Below are 25,646 nucleotides of genomic sequence, written 5' to 3' on the forward strand. Positions count from 1 at the left end.
CCACCAGACCCAACGGGTGGCGTCACAAACTTTCCCTTATCCCGTACACCTTTTCCCCCATTCCTTTGCTTTTAAGAGTGACCCCAGGGTACGGGCTCGGGAGCTGGCCACCGCGACATCCCCCAAATCTAACAGCAAGGCCCGGGCGCCGAGTCGTCCCCCAACACCATGGGCGCATCAAGATCAGCAGTCATGTGCGGGGAAAGATGCGGGCTCAGAGCCAGATTTTTTTTTTATATACAGTTTTCTCCTTCATTCTATTTCACGCATGTCTGTAATAAAAAATATATACTGTATTTAAAGAAAATCTATAAAATGATCTTACCTTTCGACCGCCCGAAGCTTGATGGAATTCATGCCTTTTAACACATCCATCATACTGGGGAGCTGATCCACACTGCCTTTCTCTGAAGCCTCGCTTTCCGTCGGGCTGCATTTGTGAAACCCTTTACATTCTCTTATAAGATCAAGTGCAGATTTTAGTTGGGTAGATGGGACTGGGGGTGGTGGAGGAGGAGGAGGAGGAGGAGGAAGGGGCAGCGGAGCTACTGGGGTTGTACATTGTAAGAACTGTGCGGAAAGTGGTCTAGAAGCTGAAGATGGGGGTGGGAGGGCATTACCTGGGCTGCCAAATGAGTACAGTGATTCTGTATCTGAGAAAAAAAGACAAGATCAAATCATACCAAATACATAGCAAAAGCTTGACCTGTTTAACCCATTAAGTGATTAATAAGGATTACAAAAACAATGGCTTACGAGACTGTGCGGCTTGTGACTGTTGTAGGGCAACAATGGCAGCAATCTGCGCTCTCAGCTGCAGCAGCTCATCTTCCAAAGCTGCGATTTTCTGAAAGGCATGATCGTCTGCAGGAAGGAGACTCTTTTCACACACTCTCTTGGCCGACATCATAGTGAGAAATCCTGAGTCTGAATTATTCGGGTCCATGGACTTGTTGGATTGAAGATCGTGTCTGATGAAAAAGGTCACTGTCACTAAAGAACCATTAAAAAGTAGTAGTTACTAAAGGGAATCTGTCACCAGGTTTATGCTACCTCATCTTGAGAGCAGCATGATGTGAGGGCCGAGACCCCGAATCCAGTGATGTTACTGGGCTCTTTGCTGTAGTTTTGATAAATAATTGTGTTATCTTCTTCAGCTCTGCTAGTCCTCTCAATGATCAGCTCCTGCTATGCAGTCCTTAATATTCATGAGCTCCGGCTAACCATGTCCCTCTCCGCTGTCAGCGTTGTCTATGCACAGTGTAGACAGAAAGCTGTAAATCAATGGTGCAGGCAGGGCTGTGGAGTCGGTAAGCCAAACCTACGACTCCTCAATTTCCATGACTCCGACTCCCTCATACACGGCTCATGTTTAAGTGATAAATTTACTGTAGCACAGATTCATCTCAGCTAAAAGTCTAGACCCTTAGATCAGGAATAGGACAGACATTTATAGGACATTTCATAACTTTCCCAAATTCTTATGAAACAATATTCCCCACAAACTGCATTGAACTACTGTACCCAATTTATTATATATTTTAGGTTAGGAGTCGCAGTCGGTACATTTTATACAGATTCCGACTCCACGAAAATGGACTCCACAGCTCTGGGTGCAGGTTGGGTTAGACTGAGCTCATACAATATGGGAGAAGACAATCAGAGCTCACCAGAAGTAAGAAGTATCTTGGTATATTTATTTGTCTTATTAGTCACACCAAATGAAGCGCACAATAACAGGAAATGGTCGGCACCTGCGTGCACCCGCGCTCTCCTGTAACAGGTCAGCTGCTATTTTTTAGCCAATAAAGATACCAAGACCCTTATGGTGAGTGTCACCTTTCTTCTCCCATATTGTATTACTGGGCCATTTACTATCGTCACTGAGCATCATCTATGTAATTACCTAACAGAGGCCATAACGATAATTGATCAATGTCATATATATTCAAGCCGTTACAGTAGCAGCCTAACCAGTGTCTACACACACATATATGTATATATACAGTACAGACCAAAAGTTTGGACACACCTTCGTATTTAAAGATTTTTCTGTATTTTCATGACTATGAAAATTGTACATACACACTGAAGGCATCAAAACTATGAATTAACACATGTAGAATTATATACTTATCAAAAAAGTGTGAAACAACAGAAAATATGTCTTATATTCTAGGTTCTTCAAAGTAGACACCTTTTGCTTTGATGACTGCTTTGCATACTCTTGGCATTCTCTTGATGAGCTTCAAGAGGTAGTCACCGGAAATGGTCTTCCAACAATCTTGAAGGAGTTCCCAGAGATGCTTAACACTTGTTGGCCCTTTTGCCTTCACTCTGTGGTCCAGCTCACCCCAAACCATCTCGATTGGGTTCAGGTCTGGTGACTGTGGAGGCCAGGTCATCTGGCATAGCACCCCATCACTCTCCTTCTTGGTCAAATAGCCCTTACACAGCCTGGAGGTGTGTTTGGGGTCATTGCCCTGTTGAAAAATAAATGATGGTCCAACTAAATGCAAAACGGATGGAATAGCATGCCGCTGCAAGATGCTGTGGTAGCCATGCTGGTTCAGTATGCCTTCAATTTTGAACAAAACCCCAACAGTGTCACCAGCAAAGCACCCCCACACCATCACACCTCCTCCTCCATGCTTCACGGTGGGAACCAGGCATGTAGAGTCCATCCGTTCACCTTTTCTGCGTCACACAAAGACACGGTGGTTGGAACCAAATATCTCAAATTTCGACTCATCAGACCAAAGCACAGATTTCCACTCGTCTAATGTCCATTCCTTGTGTTCTTTAGCCCAAACAAGTCTCTTCTGCTTGTTGCCTGTCCTTAGCAGTGGTTTCCTATCAGCTATTTTACCATGAAGGCCTGCTGCACAAAGTCTCCTCTTAACAGTTGTTGCAGAAATGTGTCTGCTTCTAGAACTCTGTGTGGCAATGACCTGGTCTCTAATCTGAGCTGCTGTTAACCTGCGATTTCTGAGGCTGGTAACTCGGATAAACTTATCCTCAGAAGCAGAGGTGACTATTGGTCTTCCTTTCCTGGGGCGGTCCTCATGTGAGCCAGTTTTTTGGTAGCGCTTGATGGTTTTTACAACTGCACTTGGGGACATTTTCAAAGTTTGCCCAATTTTTCACACTGACTGACCTTCATTTCTTAAAGTAATGATGGCCACTCGTTTTTCTTTACTTAGCTGCTTTTTTCTTGCCATAATACAAATTCTAACAGTCTAGTCAGTAGGACTATCAGCTGTGTATCTACCTGATTTCTGCACAACACAACTGATGGTCCCAACCCCATTTATAAGGCAAGAAATCCCACTTATTAGACCTGACAGGGCACGCCTGTGAAGTGAAAACCATTTCCGGTGACTACCTCTTGAAGCTCATCAAGAGAATGCCAAGAGTGTGTAAAGCAGTCATCAAAGCAAAAGGTGGCTAGTTTGAAGAACCTAGAGTTTAAGACATATTTTCAGTTGTTTCACACTTTTTTTTAAGTATATAATTCCACATGTGTTAATTCATAGTTTTGATGACTTCAGTGTGAATGTACAATTTTCATAGTCATGAAAATACAGAAAAATCTTTAAATGAGAAGGTGTGTCCAAACTTTTGGTCTGTACTGTACATATATTATATAGACACATACACATACATATGTGTGTGTGTGTATATATATATATATATATATATATATATATATATATATATATATATACACAGTACAGACCAAAAGTTTGGACACACCTTTTCATTTAAAGATTTTTCTGTATTTTCATGACCATGAAAATTGTACATTCTCACTGAAGTCATCAAAACTATGAATTAACACATGTTGAATTATATACTTAACAAAAAAGTGTGAAACAACTGAAAATATGTCTTATATTCTAGGTTCTTCAAAGTAGCCACCTTTTGCTTTGATGACAGCTTTGCACACTCTTGGCATTCTCTTGATGAGCTTCAAGAGGTAGTCACCAGAAACGGTTTTCACTTCACAGGTGTGCCCTGTCAGGTTTAATAAGTGGGATTATTTGCCTTATAAATGGGGTTGGGACCATCAGTTGTGTTGTGCAGAAGTCTGGTGGATACACAGCTGATAGTCCTACTGAATAGACTGTTAGAATTTGTATTATGGCAAGAAAAAAGCAGCTAAGTAAAGAAAAACGAGTGGCCATCATTACTTTAAGAAATGAAGGTCAGTCAGTGCGAAAAATTGGGAAAACGTTGAAAGTGTCCCCAAGTGCAGTTGCAAAAACCACCAAGCGTTACAAAGAAACTGGCTCACATGAAGACCGCCCCAGGAAAGGAAGACCAAGAGTCACCTCTGCTTCTGAGGATAAGTTTATCCGAGTCACCAGCCTCAGAAATCGCAGGTTAACAGCAGCTCAGACTAGAGACCAGGTCAATGCCACACAGAGTTCTAGCAGCAGACACATCTCTTCAACAACTGTTAAGAGGAGACTTTGTGCAGTAGGCCTTCATGGTAAAATAGCTGCTAGGAAACCACTGCTAAGGACAGGCAACAAGCAGAAGAGACTTGTTTGGGCTAAAGAACACAAGGAATGGACATTAGACCAGTGGAAATCTGTGCTTTGGTCTGATGAGTCCAAATTTGAGATCTTTGGTTCCAACCACTGTGTTTTTGTGTGACGCAGAAAAGGTGAACGGATGGACTCTACATGCCTGGTTCCCACCGTGAAGCATGGAGGAGGAGGTGTGATGGTGTGGGGGTGCTTTGCTGGTGACACTGTTGGGGATTTATTCAAAATTGAAGGCATACTGAACCAGCATGGCTACCACAGCATCTTGCAGCGGCATGCTATTCCATCCGGTTTGCGGTTAGTTGGACCATCATTTTTTCTTTCAACAGGACAAAGGGCTATTTGACCAAGAAGGAGAGTGATTGGGTGCTACGCCAGATGACCAGGCCTCCATAGTCACCAGACCTGAACCCAATCGAGATGGTTTGGGGTGAGCTGGACCGCAGAGTGAAGGCAAAAGGGCCAACAAGTGCTAAGCATCTCTGGGAACTCCTTCAAGATTGTTGGAAGACCATTTCCGGTGACTACCTCTTGAAGCTCATCAAGAGAATGCCAAGAGTGTGCAAAGCAGTCATCAAAGCAAAAGGTGGCTACTTTGAAGAACCTAGAATATAAGACATATTTTCAGTTGTTTCACACTTTTTTGTTAAGTATATTATTCCACATGTGTTAATCCATAGTTTTGATGCCTTCAGTGTGAATGTACAATTTTCATAGTCATGAAAATACAGAAAAATCTTTAAATGAGAAGGTGTGTCCAAACTTTTGGTCTGTACTACATATATATATATATGTGTGTGTGTGTGTGTGTGTGTGTGTGTGTGTGTGTGTGTGTGTATGTGTGTGTGTATGTATATATATATATATATATATATATATATATATATATATATATGTAGCGCCCCGAGGGTTCGGCCGCTACAGGGGTATTGCACCTCTGCCAGAGGTGTGATATTCCACTCCCAGGTAAGGATGGAGTATGGACCAGGGCTCAGTTAGCTGCATACAGCACACACACCCCATTTCCGAGGGACAGCTCAACGGTGCTCCCACTAGACAGAAGTGCAGGCACGACCGACTATGTCCCTGTCTGGAGTGGGGAGGGGGGTGGAACACCCAGTGCTGTAGGGGCAGATAGGGGTTGGTTCCTGAGCGTAGGAAGGAGCTCATTGGTTGCTGGTCACCTGGGCTCATGGCTAAAGGGAGGTATAAAAGGTGGGCACCATCTTAGATCTGGGTGCAGTCTGTGAGGAGAGCTGACAGGGAGCAGCAGCTCAGGCTGAGTGCTGCTCCAGAGGCAGGCCTAGAGAAGAGGCCGGAGCCTGAGAGGAGAAGGAGAAGTGAGCCTGGAGAAGAGGCCAAGGGAAGGAGGAGAAGACAGAACAGGAGAGAAGGAGAAGAGAGAGAAACAGAAGGGCTCAGGAACAAGAAGGTGGAAGGGACACTAAGAACCCACGAGAATCCAGGGTGAAGGGTCAGGCAGATTAAGGGTGCCGGATCCCAAGTTGGTGGAGGAGAAACTACCCTCAGCCAAAGACCGGTCGTCGTGATCATTTATTGGTGCGACACCTCATCAAACCTGCTAGGAAGGCACCATATAGGACAGCGGAGGACGGGGCCCACGTTTACCCGCACAAGTCCGCGGCAGCTGGACAAAAGTGGGTCACTGGTGAGGCAGGCCAGAGATAGGACAAAAGGGGGTCCTGAGCCATACTTCTGAACTGCCTGGGAGTTGACCGAGCCCCTCACCTGGTGGACGCAGCACGGCTCGGGCGGTCACTACTGGTGCCGAAGTGACCCGGAGCACATGAACTGTGAGTAAAGACCCTGGACTGTAACTTGTTGTCCGTGTGTTCCTTCGCGCCTCCAGCACTATCAGCACTGGGACTCTCACTACCATCACTCCCACCATCCACTACACTGCCCTGGGGCCGCACTCTTGCCGTGGGGAGTCACATCATCCCAGCTGCATACATCATCAGCCCCAGCGGTCTGCCCTGCAGCGGCGGTTCCTAATAACCGCAATCCACGGGTGGCGTAGTCGGACATTATCTAAAGCACGTAGCAGACTAACATTGGTCTGACCACCTTGAGCCGCGGGACCGGGCCACCACTACTACTCCCAGCGTCTCCCTACTGCCCGGTTCGGCGTGCCCCACGGCCCAGGGGGCGAGTCATATATATATACACACATACACATATATGTGTGTATATAAATATATACACATATATGTGTATGTATGTATGTATATATATAAACGTATATATGTGTGTGTGATTGAGCTCATTGTTTAGATAACCAGTAGAACGCTGGAATCAGGGTCTCCGTTGCTTTGAAGAGGATAAATCTGATGACAGATTAATTTTGAAAGTAATAAGATCAGATAATTACCGGAATCTGGTGTACATCAGGTCATTGTCATCTAACAGACATGGGGCATCTACCAAAGAAGCAATGTCAGGTCTCTTGACAGCTTCATACTCTTTAGTTTCTAATACTTCAGGTCCTATGAATTTCTGCAAGAGAGAAATAAAGGATATTATGTCAAAAAGCAAAGTTTTTGTATTAATGTTTTTGTATTAATCCCCATAGAGGAAATCTGTCACCAGGTTTTTGTTATGTAATCTGAGAGCATCATGGTGTAGGGACGTAGACCCTGATTACAGCAATGTGTCACTTACTGGGCTGATTATTGTTGTTTCAATAAAATTAGTGCATTATTAGCAAGATATTATCACTTTAGGACTAACTGTGCCATGTAGTCTTTCTTTTCTATGTAACCTCGCTCCCACCACTGATTAACAGCTTTCTGCTTATGCACGCAGAAAGTTGCCAATCAGTGGTTTGCGCAGGGTTATTGAGAGCTCAGCATTCAGAGAACTGTTAGATCAGCAACAGATAAAACAGTGATTGTATGAAAACTGCAGCAAGCAGCTCAGTAAGTGACACATCGCTAGAATAAGTCTTTGCCCCTACATCGTGCTGCATATCAAAAACGTGTCAAGAGGAATAACCCGTATAATGTACTAGCAGCACATTATCAGCCTCCTAATAATAAGGTTCTAAAAGAGGCACTGCCGTCAAAGTTTTTATCCTCTTAATATATTGCAGTCATCATACTATATAGCACTGTGTACTTACAATTGCTCATTTTGGCCTTATACAGCTAATTCTTCTCTTTTCTCGGCTCTATGTAGAACCAGGAAGTCTCTTTTTCCTGGATTTGTCATCCCCCTCTTCAACTTCTGACCCAGCTGCTTCCTCCTCCTCCTGCCATGGACTTTTGCAGTGACTCATGACTAGAGCAGAGAAGGATTCAGCTAGTCAGTTTTTAATCACAATGTCATAGACCTAATGGAAAAGAGAAGAATTAGCTGGGTAAAGGGGCAAAATGAGCAATTGTAAGTACTCATGACAGTTCTATTCTGCAGTCAAAATGGGGGGGGGTAATAATGGATCAGCTGTCAGGTTACCTTTAAAGGGGGTTTTCTCATAAAGATATATGGATAAAATTGCAAAGTGCTTTTAAAAACATGCAACCTTGCAATCAATTTGCTTCTTTTTTTAAAAAAACTTTCTGCTCTCAAGAATGGAAGGATTTTTAATTCTATAGTTTACGCACATTGCCTAGTGTACCAGCCACCTCTGTACATACCCCTCAACCTTCCCAGACCCAGGGGACTGTCTCAAATTTAGGGAGCTGTCCCGCTATTCTGGGAGGTCGGGAATATGTCCCGACTTCAACTGTATTTGTGTCCTAATGTCACAGATACAGGTGGCTTTAAAAATGGCACAGGGAAGCATCAGCTCCTTCCTCCACCCATCAGTCTATAGACTCACGTGGTCAAAATTGTTGGTACCCCTCGTTTAATGAAAGAAAAACCCACAATGGTCACAGAAATAACTTGAATCTGATAAAAGTAATAATAAATTAAAAATCTATGAAAATGAACAAATGAAAGTCAGACATTGCTTTTCAACCCTGCTTCCACAGAATAAAAAAATTAAACTCATGAAATAGACCTGGACAGAAATGATGGTACTCTTAACTTAATATTGTGTTGAACAACCTTTTGAGGCAATCACTGCAATCAAACCATTCCTGTAACTGTCAATGAGACTTCTGCACCTCTCGACAGGTATTTTGGTCCACTCCTCATGAGCAAACTCCTCCAGTTGTCTCGTGTTTGAAGGTTGCCTTTTCCAGACGACATGTTTCAGCTCTTTCCAAAGATGCTCAATAGGATTTAGGTCAGAGCTCATAGAAGGCCACTTCAGAATAGTCCAATGTTTTCCTCTTAGCCATTCTTGGGTGTTTCTAGTTGTGTGTTTTGGGTAATTATCCTGTTGCAAGACCCATGACCTGCGACTGAGACCAAGCTTTCTGACAGTGGGCAGCACATTTCTCTCTAGAGTCCCTTGATAGTCTTGAGATTTCATTGTACCCTGCACAGATCCAAGACACCCTGTGCCAGATGCAGCAAAGTAGCCCCAGAACAAAACAGAGCCTCCTCCATGTTTCACAGTAGGGACAGTGTTCTTTTCTTGATATGCTTCATTTTTCTGTCTGTGAATATAGAGCTGATGTGCCTTGCCAAAAACTTGCATTTTTGTCTCATCTGTCCATAGGACATTCTCCCAGAAGCTTTGTGGCTTGTCAACATGTAGTTTGGCAAATTCCAGTCTGGCTTTTTAACGATTTTGTTTCAACAATGGTGTTCTCCTTGGTCGTCTCCCATGAAGTCCACTTTGGATCAAACAACGACGGATGGTGCGATCTGACACTGATGTTCCTTGATCTTGAAGTTTACCTTTAATCTCTTTAGAAGTTATCCTGGGCTCTTTTGTTACCATTCGTATTATCCGTCTCTTTGATTTGTCATCAATTTTCCTCCTGCGGCCACGTCCAGGGAGGTTGGCTACAGTCCCATGGATCTTAAATTTCTGAATAATATGTGCAACTATAGTCACAGGAACATCAAGTTGCTTGGAGATGGTCTTATAACCTTTACCTTTAACATGCTTGTCAATAATTTTCTTTCTAATCTCCTGAGACAACTCTTTCCTATTCTTCCTCTGGTCCATGTTGAGTGTGGTACACACCATGTCACCAAACAGCACAATCTGTAGCCCTATATACGGCCCACTGACTGATTACAAGATTGTAAACACCCGTGATGCTAATTAGTGGACACAACTTGATTTAACATGTTCCTTTTGTCACATTATTTTCAGGGGTACCATCATTTCTGTTCAGGCCTATTTCATGAGTTTAATTTTTTTTCTAAATTATGTGGAAGCAGGGTTGAAAATGAAGATCTGACTTTCATTTGTTCATTTTCATATATTTTTAATTTATTATTACTTTTGTCAGATTCAAGTTATTTCTGTGACCATTGTGGGTTTTTCTTTCAATAAACGAGGAGTACCAACAATTTTGACCACTTGTGTAATCATAGAAAGCCCTGCCTGGACCTTCTGGTCACAAGACAGTCTCGTGTCCCGTGACTAGGCAGCGGAGAAGAGGAGCAGGACACAGGCAAGGTGTGGCTGTTGTAGGAGAAGAGGAGCAGGACACATGCAAAGTGTGGCTGTTGTAGAAGAAAATGAGCAGGACACAGGCAATGTGTAGATGTTGTAGGACAAGAGGAGCAGGACACAGGCAATGTGTGCCTGTTTAGGACAAGAGGAGCAGGACACAGGCAATGTGTGCCTGTCGTAGGACAAGAAGAGCAGGACACAGGCAATGTGTGGCTGTTGTAGGAGAAGAGGAGCAGGAAACAGACAAGTTGTGAGTGTTGTAGAGGAAGAGGAGCAGGACACAGGCAATGTGTGGCTGTTGTAGAAGAAAATGAGCAGGACACAGGCAATGTGTGGCTGTTGTAGGAGAAGAGCAGGACACAGGCAATGTGTGAGTGTTGTAGGAGAAGAGGAGCAGAACACAGGCAACGTGTAAGTGTTGTAGGAGAAGAGGAGCAGGACACAGACAAGGTGTGGCTGTTGTAAAGGAAGAGGAGCAGGACACAGGCAATGTGTGGCTGTTGTAGAAGAAGAGGAGCAGGATACAGTCAATGTGTGGCTGTTGTAGGAGAAGAGGAGCAGGACACAGACAAGGTGTGGCTGTTGTAGGAGAAGAGGAGCAGGACACAGGCAATGTGTGGAAGTTGTAGGACAAGAGGAACGTGACACAGGCAAAGTGTGCCTGTTGTAGGACAAGAGGAGCAGGACACAGGCAATGTGTGCCTGTTGTAGGAGAAGAGGAGAAATACACAGGAAATGTGTGGATGTTGTAGGAGAGTTGAGTATTTGCGTGTTGATTTGACAGATTTGTGTGTGCTGATGTAGCATCAGACTGCATGTGTGGCAATGTACTATGGGGGCCTCTAACTGTGTGAAAAGCTGGGGGGCATCATACTGTGAGTGAAAGACATTGTTGGGGCAAGGAAAGTCTTACCAAGCTGTGTGGATACACTAAGGGCTTTACTAAGAGCAATATTTTGGTGTGGGCACATATAAATAACTGGGCAAGGTTAGGGTACTGGCTTGGTGGAAAGCAGAAATTAGCTTGGCACACTATGTGCACCATAGGGCGTGTCCCTCTTCTTATTCAAAAGTTGGAAGGTATGTCTGTAGTCTATCAGAGGTGTCCGGTTTCATAGGTAAGGTTAGTGGGCTTGCAAGCATTGCTCTGAAGCCAGTCAGATTGCTGGATCTGCTTGCAGCATGGGAATTCACACAGGTTGTGTGAGTAACTCAGCCATGCTGCAGGATCAAATGTCAGGAGCTCAATTGCCCTTTGGCATGCAGGACATTGGGAGTGATAGGAATTGTGCAGGAATTATCTCCGAGACAAACCCGTTAATTAATTCTTGAAAAGTAACTCAACTTTGAATTCATTCTTTGTATGTATACTTTTGTAGGCACTTTCCATTTTTGCGGGCCCCGACCCACACCGATCTGTAGACATGGAAAGTGCCTACAAAAAGTTCCTCACTAGGAACGAAACGTTGCCACTGCAATGACTATGTGTCAATAAATCACCATTTTTCACTGAAGAGTGGAGTGCTGCCTGTGTCTTCATGAAATATACTGCTCAAAAAAATAAAGGGAACACTTAAACAACAGAATATAACTCCAAGTAAATCAAACTTGTATGAAATCAAACTGTCCATTTAGGAAGCAACACTGATTGACAATCAATTTCACATGCTGTTGTGTAAATGGAATAGACAATAGATGGAAATTATTGGCAATTATCAAGACACCCTCAATAAAGGAGTGGTTCTGCAGGTGGGGACCACAGACCACATCTCAGTACCAATGCTTTATGGCTGATGTTTTGGTCACTTTCGAATGTTGGTTGTGCTTTCACACTCGTGGTAGCATGAGATGGACTCTACAACCCACAGAAGTGGCTCAGGTAGTGCAGCTCATCCAGGACGGCACATCAATGCGAGCTGCGGCAAAAAGGTTTGCCGTGTCTGTCAGCGTAGTGTCCAGAGGCTGGAGGCGCTACCAGGAGACAGACCAGTACACTAGGAGACATGGAGGGGGCCGTAGGAGGGCAACAACCCAGCAGCAGGACTGCTACCTCCGCCTTTGTGCAAGGAGGAACAGGAGGAGCACTGCCAGAGCTCTGCAAAATGACCTCCAGAAGGCCACAAATGTGCATGTGTCTGCACAAACAGTTAGAAACCGACTCCATGAGGGTGGTATGAGGGCCCAACGTCCACAGATGGGGGTTGTGCTCACAGCCCAACACCGTGCAGGACGCTTGGCATTTGCCACAGAACACCAGGATTGGCAAAGTCGCCACTACCGCCCTGTGCTCTTCACAGATGAAAGCAGGTTCACACTGAGCACATGTGACAGACATGGAGACTCCATGGAGAGCGATATGCTGTCTGCAATATCCTTCAGCATGGCCGGTTTGGCAGTGGGTCAGTAATGGTGTGGGGTGGCATTTCTTTGGAGGGCCGCACAGCCCTCCATGTGCTCGCCAGAGGTAGCTTGACTGCCATTAGGTACCAAGATGAGATCCTCAGACTCATTGTGAGACCATATGCTGGTGCGGTTGACCCTGGATTCCTCCTAATGCAGGACAATACCAGACCTCATGTGGCTGGAGTGTGTCAGCAGTTCCAGCAAGATGAAGGCATTGAAGCTATGGACTGGCCCACCCGTTCCCCAGACCTGAATCTGATTGAGCACATCTGGGACATCATGTCTCGCTCCATCCACCAACGTCACGTTGCACCACAGACTGTCCAGGAGTTGGCAGATGCTTTAGTCCAGGTCTGGGAGGAGATCCCACAGGAGACCATCCGCAACCTCATCAAGAGCATGCCCAGGCGTTGCAGGGAGGTCATACACTCACGTGGAGGCCACACACAATACTGAGCCTCATTTTGACTTGTTTTAATGACATTACATCAAAGTTGGATCAGCCTGTAATGTGTTTTTCCACTTTCATTTTGAGGGTGACTCCAAATGCAGGCCTCCATTGGTTAATAAATTTGATTTCCATTGATGATTTTTGTGTGATTTTGTTGTCAGCACATTCAGCTTTGTACAGAACAAAGTTTTCAATGAGAATATGTCATTCATTCAGATCTAGGATGTGTTATTTGAGTGTTCCCTTTATTTTTTTGAGCAGTGTATATACAGGGTGGGCCATTTATATGGATACACCTAAATTAAATGGGAATGGTTGGTGATATCAACTTCCTGTTTGTGGCACATTAGTATATGAGAGGGGGAAAACTTTTCCAGATGGGTGATGACCATGGTGGCCATTTTGAAATCAGCCATTTTGGATCCAACTTTATTTTTTTCAATGGGAAGAGGGTCATGTGACACATCAGACTTATTGAGAATTTCATAAGAAAAACAATGGTGTGCTTGGTTTTATTTATTATTTCATGATTTTTTTACAAGTTTATGACCACTTATGAAATGTGTTCAAAGTGCTGCCCATTGTGTTGGATTATCAATGCAACCCTCTTCTTCCACTCTTGACACATTGATAGCAGCACCGCTGAAGAAATGCTAGCACGGGCTTCCAGTATCCGTTGTTTCAGATGTTGCACATCTCGTATCTTGATGGTATGGTGTTGTATATGGGGTACAAAGATAGTGGGGCCATTCTTCATCAATGGAAACCTGAATGCCACTGGATATTTGAAATTGCTACAAGATGATGTGTTGCCCTCTTTATGCACTGAAGGTGGCAAGTTCCCTGAGTTTTTCCAACAAGATGGTGCACCACCACATTATGGGTGTCAGGTCCGAGCATTTTTACATGAACAGTTCCCTGGAAAGTGGATTGGTCATCGTGGGCCAGTTGAATGGCCACCAAGGTCTCCTGATCTGACCCCCTTAGACTTTTATCTTTGGGGTCATCTGAAGGCAACTGTCTATGCTGGGAAGATACGAGATGTGCAGCATCTGAAACAACGGATACTGGAAGCCTGTGCTAGCATTTCTTCTGCGGTGCTGCTATCAATGTGTCAAGAGTGGAAGAAGAGGGTTGCATTGACAATCCAACACAATGGGCAGCACTTTGAACACATTTTATAAGTGGTCATAAACTTGTAAAAAACTTGTAAAAAACTCATGAAAGAATAAAGTTACGTTAAAACCAAGCACATCATTGTTTTTCTTATGAACTTATCAATAAGTTTGATGTGTCACATGACCCTCTTCCCATTGAAAAAAATAAAGTTGGATCCAAAATGGCCGACTTCGAAATGGCCGCCATGGTCACCACCAATCTGGAAAAGTTTTCCCCCTCCCATATACTAATGTGTCACAAACAGGAAGTTGATATCACCAACCATTCACATTTAATTTAGGTGTATCCATATAAATGGCTAAATGGCCCACCCTGCATTATATTATATTATATTATTTTTTTTTTCTAAATTATATATATACAGTACAGACCAAAAGTTTGGACACACCTTCTCCTTTAAAGATTTTTCTATATTTTCATAACTATGAAAATTGTACATTGTACATTCACACTGAAGGCATCGAAACTATGAATTAACACATGTGGAATTATATACTTAACAAAAAAGTGTGAAACAGCTGAAAATATGTCTTATAATCGGTTCTTCAAAGTAGCCACCTTTTGCTTTGATGACTGCTTTACACACTCTTGGCATTCTCTTGATGAACTTCAAGAGGTAGTCTTCCAACAATCTTGAAGGAGTTCCCAGAGATGCTTAGCACTTGTTGGCCCTTTTGCCTTCACTCTGCCGTCCAGCTCACCCCAAACCATCTCGATTGGGTTCAGGTCTGGTAACTGTGGAGGCCAGTGAGGTGTGTTTGGGGTCATTGTCCTGTTGAAAACTAAATGATGGTCCAACTAAATGCAAATCGGATGGAATAGCATGCCGCTGCAAGATGCTGTGGTAGCCATGCTGGTTCAGTATGCCTTCAATTTTGAATAAATCCCCAATAGTGTCACCAGCAAAGCACCCCGGCACCATCACACCTCCTCCTCCATGCTTCATGGTGGGAACCAGGCATGTAGAGTCCATCCGTTCACCTTTTCTGTGTCGCACAAATACACGGTGGTTGGAACCAAAGATCTCAAATTTGGACTCATCAGACCAAAGCACAGATTTCCACTAGTCTAATGTCCATTCTTTTTGTTCTTTTGCCCAAACAAGTCTCTTCTGCTTGTTGCCTGTCCTTAGCAGTGGTTTCCTAGCAGCTATTTTACCATGAAGTCCGGCTGCACAAAGTCTCCTCTTAACAGTTGTTGTAGAGATGTGTCTGCTGCTAGAACCCTGTGTGGCATTGACCTGGTCTCTAATCTGAGCTGCTGTTAACCTGCGATTTCTGAGGCTGGTGACTTGGATAAACTTATCCTCAGAAGCAGAGGTGACTCTTGGTCTTCCTTTCCTGGGGCGGTCCTCATGTGAGCCAGTTTCTTTGTAGCGCTTGATGGTTTTTGCAACTGCACTTGGGGACACTTTCAAAGTTTTCCCAATTTTTCGCACTGACTAACCTTCATTTCTTAAAGTAATGATGGCCACTCGTTTTTATTTACTTAGCTGCTTTTTTCTTGCCATAATACAAATTCTAACCGTTTATTCAGTAGGACTATCAGCTGTGTATCCATCAGACTTCTGCACAATACAACTGATGGTCCCAACCCCATTTATAAGGCAAGAAATCCCACTTATTATACCTGACAGGGCACACCTGTGAAGTGAAAATCATTTCCGGTGACTACCTCTTGAAGCTCATCAAGAGAATGCCAAGAGTGTGCAAAGCAGTCATCAAAGCAAAAGGTGGCTACGTTGAAGAACCTAGAATATAAGACATATTTTCAGTTGTTTCACACTTTTTTTGTTAAGTATATAATTCCAAATGTGTTAATTCATAGTTTTGATGCCTTCAGTGTGAATGTACAATTTTCAAAGTCATGAAAATACAGAAAAATCTTTAAGTGAAAAGGTGTGTCCAAACTTTTGGTCTGCACAGTGTATATATATATATAATCTAACTACACTTTATCACTGTACCATTTAAAGGGAATCTGTCAGTAGGATCAACCCTCCTAAGCCGTCTATATGGGCATGTACGTCATAGGAAGCTAACTAAATTGATACCTTGATATCTGCGATCTGATGGCTTATTCCAAAGAAATCTACATTTTTCTTAATATGTAAATGAGCTGTGAAAAAAAGTGGAAAATCCAGCAACCACAAAATTCATTAAAACATCACATTTATTTGTAGATTAAAACATGAAAAAGTAAAATTTAAAACATGTTAGCACAACGGTCTACACGAGCTCTTAATCATGGCCCCAACATAGATCTCCTGGAGAATCTGACTCCAGAGCTCAATTTGAATGAAAGGTTCTGTTACCAGTGTGAGACATGTAATGACTGACAGTCTGCTCTCCTGATCTACATCTCTCACACTGGTAATGTGTCCTTTCATTTAAAATAAGCTCAATAAACTCTGGAGGCAGATTCTCAGGGAGATCCACGTCCGACCCACAGCTCATTTACATATTAAGAAAATGTGAATTTCTCTGGAATAAGACATCAGATCGCAGACATGAAGGTATCATTGTATTCAACTTTCTATGACCTACACGCCACATAGACGGCTTAGGTTGGTTGATCCTTCCGACAGACTCCCTTTAAGGCTCCACAAACAGTGGTGATGCCACAAGTATAGGCATGAAATCATAAGGGATGGCAAACCTTTAGATTCATTTCTGGAACCTCTTGGACATTCGTGATGACAGATACTGAGAACAAGAGTGGTATATGCAAAAAAAGAGTGGTGTGTCCTCTTTACAGTGGATCTGTCAACGGATTCCACAATTCAAATCATATACATTGTTAGATAGATGACTTAAACCTAGCGAAACAGGTCAGAATGGCTGTATGATACTGATATAATAGGATGGTCATTTTTATGAGTCCACCTACAGAGTTAGAGAGCTCAGAAGCTGTAGTGTGTTTAATCTCCACCCAACCTGACTTGCAGCTGCAGCTTGTACTGAGAAGTGTGAGATCTCAGCAGCAGGAGGAATAGATCCGCTTTAAGCCTCTACTGTGAATAATGATGCTACCTAATAATTCACAAGTGTTGACATCACTGCTTGATTTCACATTGGAGGCCACAGTCAGTGATTTGGCCAGATAAGTTCCATTTAAAAGGATTTTCCAAAAAAGTTATCCAAGATGGCCGCCTTTACATATTTCAAAATGCAACCCATCCTGGGCACGCATTGTTACAGTTTACACCCCTATGACTGAAAGCGGGAGGCTTCCGGGGGATAAAGTTAATTTCCTCCCGGCAGACAGGCTCCTAGTGCAGTGGCAACACATGGTCAGAATGCTATTTCCCTGCAGATTAAACCCATATCGGCAGGTTAATAGCGGTTTTTCACACAACCGGTTCATTTTAATACACTGTGGATTCACATGACTTAGAAGTGCACCAACCTGGAAATGAGGTCGAGGGCACGATTCCAATGGCAGTAATGTTCCAATAATTTGAACCACACTACGGGTCCAGCCATATGTCTTACGCTCCAAAATTTGGATACCCTACAGAGGAATAAGCCAGAAAAACATACAGTTAGGGAGAAGTCGGCACAGTCAAGTGACCACGCTGGCACAGTTCTGACCTTCTCAGTGGGCATGACATTTCGGTCAGGACTGTGGGAATGAAGTTATGTTACAGGAGCCCCGGTAGAGCTAATGCCGACACCAAGAGGTGAGTATAGAGGTTATTAACCTCTTTATGACGTGGTACGTAATAGTACACACCACGTCATAACCCCCGGATCATCAACCTCATCCATACAGCTGACATGTGCCCGCAACAGCAGCGGGTGGAATCGCGATCCACCCGCGTCTGTTAACTAGCTAAATGCTGCTGTCAATCTCTGACAGCGCCATTTAACCACGCCAGAAGCGCGTCTTTTACATGATCATGGATCACCGATTGGTTGGCATGACCCCAGTGATGGTCATGGCCAGATTGCTATGAGCCCATAGCAAGTGAGCATTTGTGCTACACAGAGGCGATCTGCTCATTGCCTGTATGTAGCAGAGCCGATCAGGCAAGTGCTGTTTCTAGTTTCCCATGAAGACTATTGAAGCAAGCAAAAAGTAAAAAAAAAAAAAGTTTTAATAATGTTAAAAAAATATAAAAAAGTTTAAATCATCCCCCTTTCGCCCCATTTAAAATAAAACAATTAAAAAATAACAAAAAAACACGTACACATATTTGGTATTGCCGCGTTCAGAATCTCCCGATCAATATGAAAAAAAATTAATCCGATCGGTAAACGGCGTAAGAAGAAAAAAATTCTAAACGCCAGAATTACGGTTTTTTTTGGTCGCCGCAACATTGCAATAAAATGCAATAACAGGCGATCAAAACATTGGATCTACCCCAAAATGGCATCAGCTCGGCGCGCAAAAAATAAGCCCTCACCCGATCAAAGATCCCAAAAAATGGAGACACTAGGGGTCTTGGAAAATGGTGCCTTTTTTTTTTTTTTTTTTTTTAGCAAACTTTGAAATTTTTTTCATCACTTAAATAAAGAAGACCCTATACATGTTTGGTGTCTACGAACTCGTAATGACCTGGAGAATAATAATGGCAGGTCAGTTTTAGCATTCAGTAAACGTGGTAAAAAAAAAAAAAAACTGTGGAATTGCACTGTTTTTGCAATTTCACAGCACTTGGATTTTTTTTTCCCGTTTTCCAGTACATGATATGATAAAACCAATGATGTCGTTCAAAAGTAAAACTTGTCCCACAAAAAATAAGCCCTCACACGGCCATATTGACCGAGAAATAATAAAGTTATGGCTCTGGGAACAAGGGGAGCAAACAACGAAAACGCAAAAACGGAAAATGCTCCAGTCATGAAGGGGTTAATATATTTGGGGGAAACATAGTGATGGAGAAGGGGTTGTCAGAGTAGTGATTCTTCAGTCACCTTCCTGCTCTGCTGAGATTTCACACTGTCTTTGCAATGGAAGGCCCTACCCCAGGCGCAGATTAAGTTCCCGGCTGACCTACAATAACATGGCTCTATCATTGCCATGGGCAGCGCATGTAGTCATCTCTAAAAGATGTCATTGAGCTGAAAACTCAATCTGCGCATTCGCTGCCCATGGTAATGATGGTGCGAGATTTCAAAAAGAGCAGGAAGGTCACTGAAAAAGCAGGGTCCTATTATTCACAGACCAGAGGGGCCGGGAATCACAGACAGGGAGGAGAAGACAGAGTGTACAGTCCAGCCCCTGTGAACGAGATCTGATTAGAAGAAAACTTCAAATGGGGATTAAAGCACCACTCCAGCAGGTTTTTATTATTGCAGTGCTAATCTAAGGTCCCTGACCCTAGTATAATACTTACCCGCCGTCGTCCTCACCTTTCATCGACGCTGCTCTAGTCCCGCGGCGCCACCTTGTGACCGCAACTTCTGACTGATCGGAAGTCAAAAGGTAATAGTCATAAGATCTTGCATTGAAAATTGACCTCCGGATTGTCCAGCAAACACTGGAGCGATCCGGCAGGTCACAAACCGCAGAAGACGACTGGAGCGGCGCTGATAGAAGGTGAAGATGGCGGCTGGTAACAATAAGATTGGGGGCAGGGACCTTAGATTAGAAGCACCACTCCAGCGCTGTAATAAAAAAAAACACTGACGTGGTGATTTAAAGAAGAACAGCAAAGCGGCTTTCTTCACCAAAGGTATCAATTTAATCAATATTACAGCACCATCTAAAGTATGTCTTTAATTTAAATTCCAATTTTGTGCTGACAGCTTCTCTTTTTGGCCCACTCTGTCATCCATGACAACTAGGGTCCCAGTTGGTTCACCCACCAATATGTTTTCATTCAATCATACAGAAATAAATATATACCAGAGCCATATATTATATATCAAAATACATATCAAATTGTATTCATTACAACAATGCAAAAACATTTTGACTTATTAAAACATGTTGAACATGGGAAACCACAAGATGGCGCCACAATCCCAGCAGAAGTATGAAACAACAGCCTTTTCCATGAAAATGATCTAGATTATCGCTCAATTCCACATATGTCTAACTTATCCATCTCCTGCTGGTATCATAGTTTTCTATGTGACGATGCGGTTTATAGGGATCTTATCTTGTGGTTTCCCATTTTTAACATGTTTTATATTTTTTTTGTATTGTTGTAATTAATAATATTTGATTATGTTTTCTGATATATATGGTCTTGGTGTACATTTATTTCTGTATAATCGTGTTTCCATTTGTACTGAACCTGTTACTCCATCCATGCAGACAATATAGGCTGGTACATTCATTTCTGTTTTTGTGTATTTGTGCTGTGACTGTGGACACATTTGCTAACAATGTGTTTACATGTCTACTGTGCTGGATATGTACATATGTGTGTTTTTTAAACTATATTTAATAAAAGCTATATTTTATTCCTTTTATGATTGAACAGCATCATAGTGGGTTGAAAGTACATGTCCACAGAGTTGAACAAAATGAAACGTCAAGTTGAATGAGAAGAAAATTGGCACCAGAAATTGTGGCACCCTATATCTCCACAACAGAGTGCAGAAGAAGAAAAATTATAAAATGTAACTTTTTCATCTAAATTTCTGCCATTACATGCAGGAATCTAGAGTTTATCATGCTTAAAGCGAACCTGTCAGCAGAATTTTGCTAAGTACCGTATATACTCGAGTATAAGCCGACCCAAGTATAAGCCGTGGCACCTAATTTTACAAAAAAAAACCTGGGAAAACGTATTGACTCGAGTATAAGCCTTGGGTGGGAAATGTAGCAGCTACTGGTAAATTTCCCCATCCTGGTATGCATGGCCCCCTCATCCCCAGTCCTGGTATGCATGGCCCCCTCAACCCCAATCCTGGTATGCATGGCCCCCTCACCCCCAATCCTGGTATGCATGGCCTTCTCATCCCCCAATCCTGGTATGCATGGTCTCCTCATCCCCCAATCCTGGTATGCATGGCCTCCTCATCCCCCAATCCTGGTATGCATGGCCCTTTCATCCCCCAATCCTGGTATGCATGGCCCCTTCATCCCCCAATCCTGGTATGCATGACCTCCTCATCCCCCAATCCTGGTATGCATGGCCTCCTCATCCCACAATCCTGGTATGCATGGCCTCCTCATCCCCCAATCCTGGTATGCATGGCCTCCTCATCCCCCAATCTTGGGATGTATGGCCCCCTCATACCCCAGTCCTAGTATGCATGGCCCCCTCATCCCCCAATCCTAGTATGCATGGCCCCCTCATCCCCCAATCCTAGTATGCATGGCCCCCTCATCCCCCAATCCTGGTATGTATGGCCTCCTCACCCCCCAATCCTAGTATGCATGGCCCTCTCATCCCCCAATCCTAGTGTGCATGGCCCCCTCATCCCCCAATCCTAGTATGCATGGTCCCCTCATCCCCCAATCCTAGCATGCATGGCCCCCTCATCCCCCAATCCTAGTATGTATGGTTTCCTCATCCGCCAATCCTAATATGCATGGCCCCATCACCGTACACATAAAAAAATAAACACTTATACTCACCTTCCTTCCTCACCTCTGCTCCAGCACTGCGTCCTGTTCTCCTGCAGCAGCTCATGTCAGCATCTGAGCAGCGCATGGTGTCACAGCCATGCGCCCTTAGACGCTGATGTGAGCTGCTGCTGCCGGCATGTTCACTCCTCTCCACACCGGGACTATGTGCGTTGTACTGCGGTGGTATTCACACTGTGCGGTAATGAGGCACTGACCCAGTAAAGTTTAACTTAAATGTCTTTATTCTTGACAAACTCACAAAGTAAAGGTAAACGGTATCCTCCTGATCACAGCTGGGTCGTAACACAGTCTTTCTCCAAACCCGTTACCGTGGGCGACGGCACCGACGTGTCACGCTGAGGAGTGCCAGGAGTTTTGCTTCTCTTGGCTCTGTGCTCAGCTTCACACAGGCCTGTATTGCAAAGCCAGCTGCACTGCAACTTGTAGACAAAACACTGACACATCCAAACCTTTGCTGCAGGTTTTTAAATAAGAACTGTGGACATGAGCCACATGCAAGACCCGGGCTGGAGGGAGTGGACCGCCCCACTGTCATCCTGTAGTCTACTCCAAGAATAAAAGCCCATGCTGGGTTTTCTTAAATCTAACTTAGCCAAAAGCTTGACCAAGTTCAAACTTTACTTTTATCCTGCACTGCAACCACAGCTATGTCTGTGATTGCCATGCACTCCAGCGGGTTCAAAATGCTTCTATGCACATCCTAGGAGACACATATCGTCCCTCGCATATGATCCCTCTCACTGCCTCGCAGTGTGGAGAAGAAGAGTGAATATTCATTCTCTTTAGTATCGTGCCCACTACTAAAGAGAATGAAAATGCTGAAAAATTCGTATTATACTCGAGTATATACGGTAAACTACAGGCGTTGTCATGCTGGTGCCGTTACACTAATTAATATGATACCTGAGGTGAAGAAATCCGTCTTGTGGTTCTTGTGTAATTAGTGTTTGCAGTTTTTAGTTAATGATATGCCCGTGCTCTGGTGCAGGACTGTAGGCAGGGTCTTATCCTGGTGCTCTAGGCCAGATCAGCAAGATAAAACCCTGTCTACAGGCCGCCACTATCTGTCTCTCTTTCTGGCTGTCTCTATGATACAGAACATACTTGTCCTTTGGGGCGGCCTGTGGGCAGATCTGTTCTTGCTAATCTGGCCCAGAGTATCAGGATAAGACCCGGCCTACAGTCCCGCCCCAGAGCACAAGAATCTCATTAACTCAAAACTGCAAACAATGATTACACAAGAACCACAAGACGGATTTCTTCACCTCAGGTATCATTTTAATCAGTGCAGCAGCCCCAACATGACACTGCCTGAAGTTTACTTTACAAAATCCTGCGGACAGGTTTGTTTTCAATTTGTGAAAGGTCCTATTTAAAAGGAATGTGACACAATTTTTATTTTTGTATTAATGATTATATAATTCATAATAATAATTTACTTTTAAAAACAAAATAAAATGTCGTATTTTAAAGGGAACCTGTCACGTCCTAGTTGCTATGTATACTGCCCCCATTGCTTTGTTAGTGATGCAATGTGCATCACTAACAAGCTTTTTGCATTAAAATCGATGGTAGCATAATGATGAACTTTATATACACTTTGTCTTACCAGCTCGTATTCAGTCATAGGGGTGTGATCCTGCTATTCAGTCATGGGCAGCACCTCATTCACTCACTGCTGGCGCTGCCCATGTATTTGAATACTGCTCCCGGCAAGGTTGTGTCTAGATTGGAGGTGATTTTTTTTGTGAGAGGGAGAAAGCTCAGCCACTTTGTGAATTTTTTTTTTTTAATAAAGTGAGGTTTTTTTATTATCGCTTTCTGTAATATAAAAAATTACACACAGCTCTGATTGTTCAGTTTTGTTAGAATTCAAATTTTCCTGTATGTCCACAAGTCTCAGCCAGCGACGGAGCAGCCGACAGAATCATCAGAATGCACAGCACAAAAGTGGCATAAATTATAACAGTTCTCCAGTGACCTTAGACATTCCTGTAATAATTTGTCACTTCCATGTTGTACATTATGGTGACTGTCGGGGGCGCTCTTTTACGCCTCTCCCCGTGGAGCTCCCTCCACTCTTCACAATGTCGGTGCTGCGGACAGGACTGTGGACAAATGGGAGAAGTCACATTCTGGCAAAACTGAACAATCAGCGATAAGGGGAATTTTTATATTACATAAAGCAACAATAAAAATATAAGTTTCATTAATCAGGAAAAAAAAGAATTTTGCCCAAATCCATAAAATATATAACAGTGTAAAAATACATAAATTATATAACAGTGTAAAAAATCATTTTTGATTTGTTTTTAATGGAGCAAACATCACATGAGCAAATGCATAAAAAAGCATAAGAAAAACATTAAAAAGCCAGTAGAGGCGACTAGACAGCAGTGAGTATAAGGATCCTTGAATCAACTCCGATCTAGTGGTGTCAGTGCTGAACTGTCTACATCGGTCTAGTGGTGACAGTGCTGAACTGTCTACATCAGAGGGGATTTTTTGAGGACCTCACTCCAGCAACTCCGATCTAGTCTCCTCAGCAGTGAAGCGTCTAGAGCGGCGTGGCTAAAGTGAGGAGCACAAAAAATCACCTCCGATCTATACACAACCTTGCAATATTCAAATACATGGGTGGCTTCAGCAGTGACTGAATGCGGTGCTGCCCATGACTGAATGTGAGAATCACACCCCTATGACTGAATACGAGCAGGTAGGACAAAGTGTAGCATCGGCATCTCTGCCTCCTGCCGGGCAGAGACTTCGTTCCCATCAGCGCCGTGGTCCCTGTCCGGTGTCTTCCTGCACCCCTGCTGCTGTGGTGCGCACCGTGCGCAGCTTCCCAGGCACTGTGCTTAGGGCGCGCGCCCTCCTTCCCTTTTTAAGGGGTCGCGCACGCGCCGTCCTAAAGAGTCCCCGGCCAATGGCTGGACGACTTCCCCTATTTAAAGCACCTCCTCCAAAATGGAGGTGCCTGTGCAAGGTTGTTGTTTGTGTGCCAATGTGGCGCCCCTGAGGGTTTGACCACCACAAGGATGCTGCATTTCTTTAATGGAGTGTAATGTTTCTCCTCTGGGGTAAGAACAGTGCGATGGTCAGGAACCTTCCTTCACATCCAACACCATACTTCTCCCACCAGAGGGGACTAGATTGCACCAGGTGCTGCCCTCCTGGTTACAGGGAGACTGGGGAACCAAGAGATAGGGGAACCATTTAATGGGTGAGGATGGAGGACTCACATTTTGGTGACACTGTAAATTTCATATTTAATAAAAAAAAAGCCATTTTGGTTCTGGGTCTTTGTATTGTGATCTCCCTCCCTGAGCGTGGATCCTGTGTGGGCCTGCAGAGGACGGAGACACAGCCCTCGTACCTTAGCCTTGGGTCGAGGGGCAGGTTGCAGATAATGGATGTCTCAACCCGGTCAAGGACCATGACCAAGAAGGCCCGGAGCTTAAGAGTGTAGCTCCACAGCAAATGGATCCCAGGGAGGATGCAGACGGAGCAGAGTACGCCACCTGTCCTCGCCTACCTGTTCTATTCAGTGGGATTCCGGCTGCAAGAGGGGAACCGGTCCCCGACACCTGACCTTGCTACTCCACGTCCTGGTCGGGAAAGCCCGGTAGGCCCTGAGGATCCCACCGGGTAACGGAAGGAATGGCGCTGCCACCCGTACCCTTTTTCTGAGAGGAGTTCAGAGGGAGACAAGGCCTATCTACACACAGACAGGAAAGGACCCGGTCTGAAGTCTAGGAACACTCTGGTGTAGGGTCCTGATTTGACACTGGACTTACTCGGAGGTTGTCGGACCCTCTTTGTCTCTGGTGACCGCAGGACTCCGCGAGGAGCAGGGAGTCGCCTTCCTACAGCCATCTCTTTAGTGAGTAAAGCCTTGGAAGTTCACCCCTATGGCCTCCAGACTCTTTGTTCTGCACTTCACCACACTACGCAGCACTAGACTCCC

The 25,646-nt window shown here is 44.0% G+C and overlaps 1 protein-coding gene across 1 annotated transcript in view; it reads right to left on the reverse strand.

Annotated features, from left to right (window-relative positions):
- The window catches only part of LOC141176477 (mitochondrial fission regulator 2-like), a 58,075-nt gene that overhangs the window by 19,844 nt on the left and 12,585 nt on the right, over positions 1–25,646 (reverse strand). The window contains exons 3-6 of the mRNA XM_073660430.1: positions 17,537–17,641; positions 6,946–7,070; positions 757–971; positions 326–653 (exon numbers count right to left, since the gene is read on the reverse strand). Coding sequence (XP_073516531.1) covers positions 326–653; positions 757–971; positions 6,946–7,070; positions 17,537–17,641 — 773 coding nt within the window. The remainder of the gene's footprint in view (positions 1–325; positions 654–756; positions 972–6,945; positions 7,071–17,536; positions 17,642–25,646) is intronic.

The sequence above is a fragment of the Phyllobates terribilis genome, unplaced genomic scaffold (assembly GCF_046119375.1).
Source record: "Phyllobates terribilis strain yellow unplaced genomic scaffold, ASM4611937v1 Scaffold_26__1_contigs__length_17865784, whole genome shotgun sequence".
NCBI lineage: Eukaryota > Metazoa > Chordata > Amphibia > Anura > Dendrobatidae > Phyllobates > Phyllobates terribilis.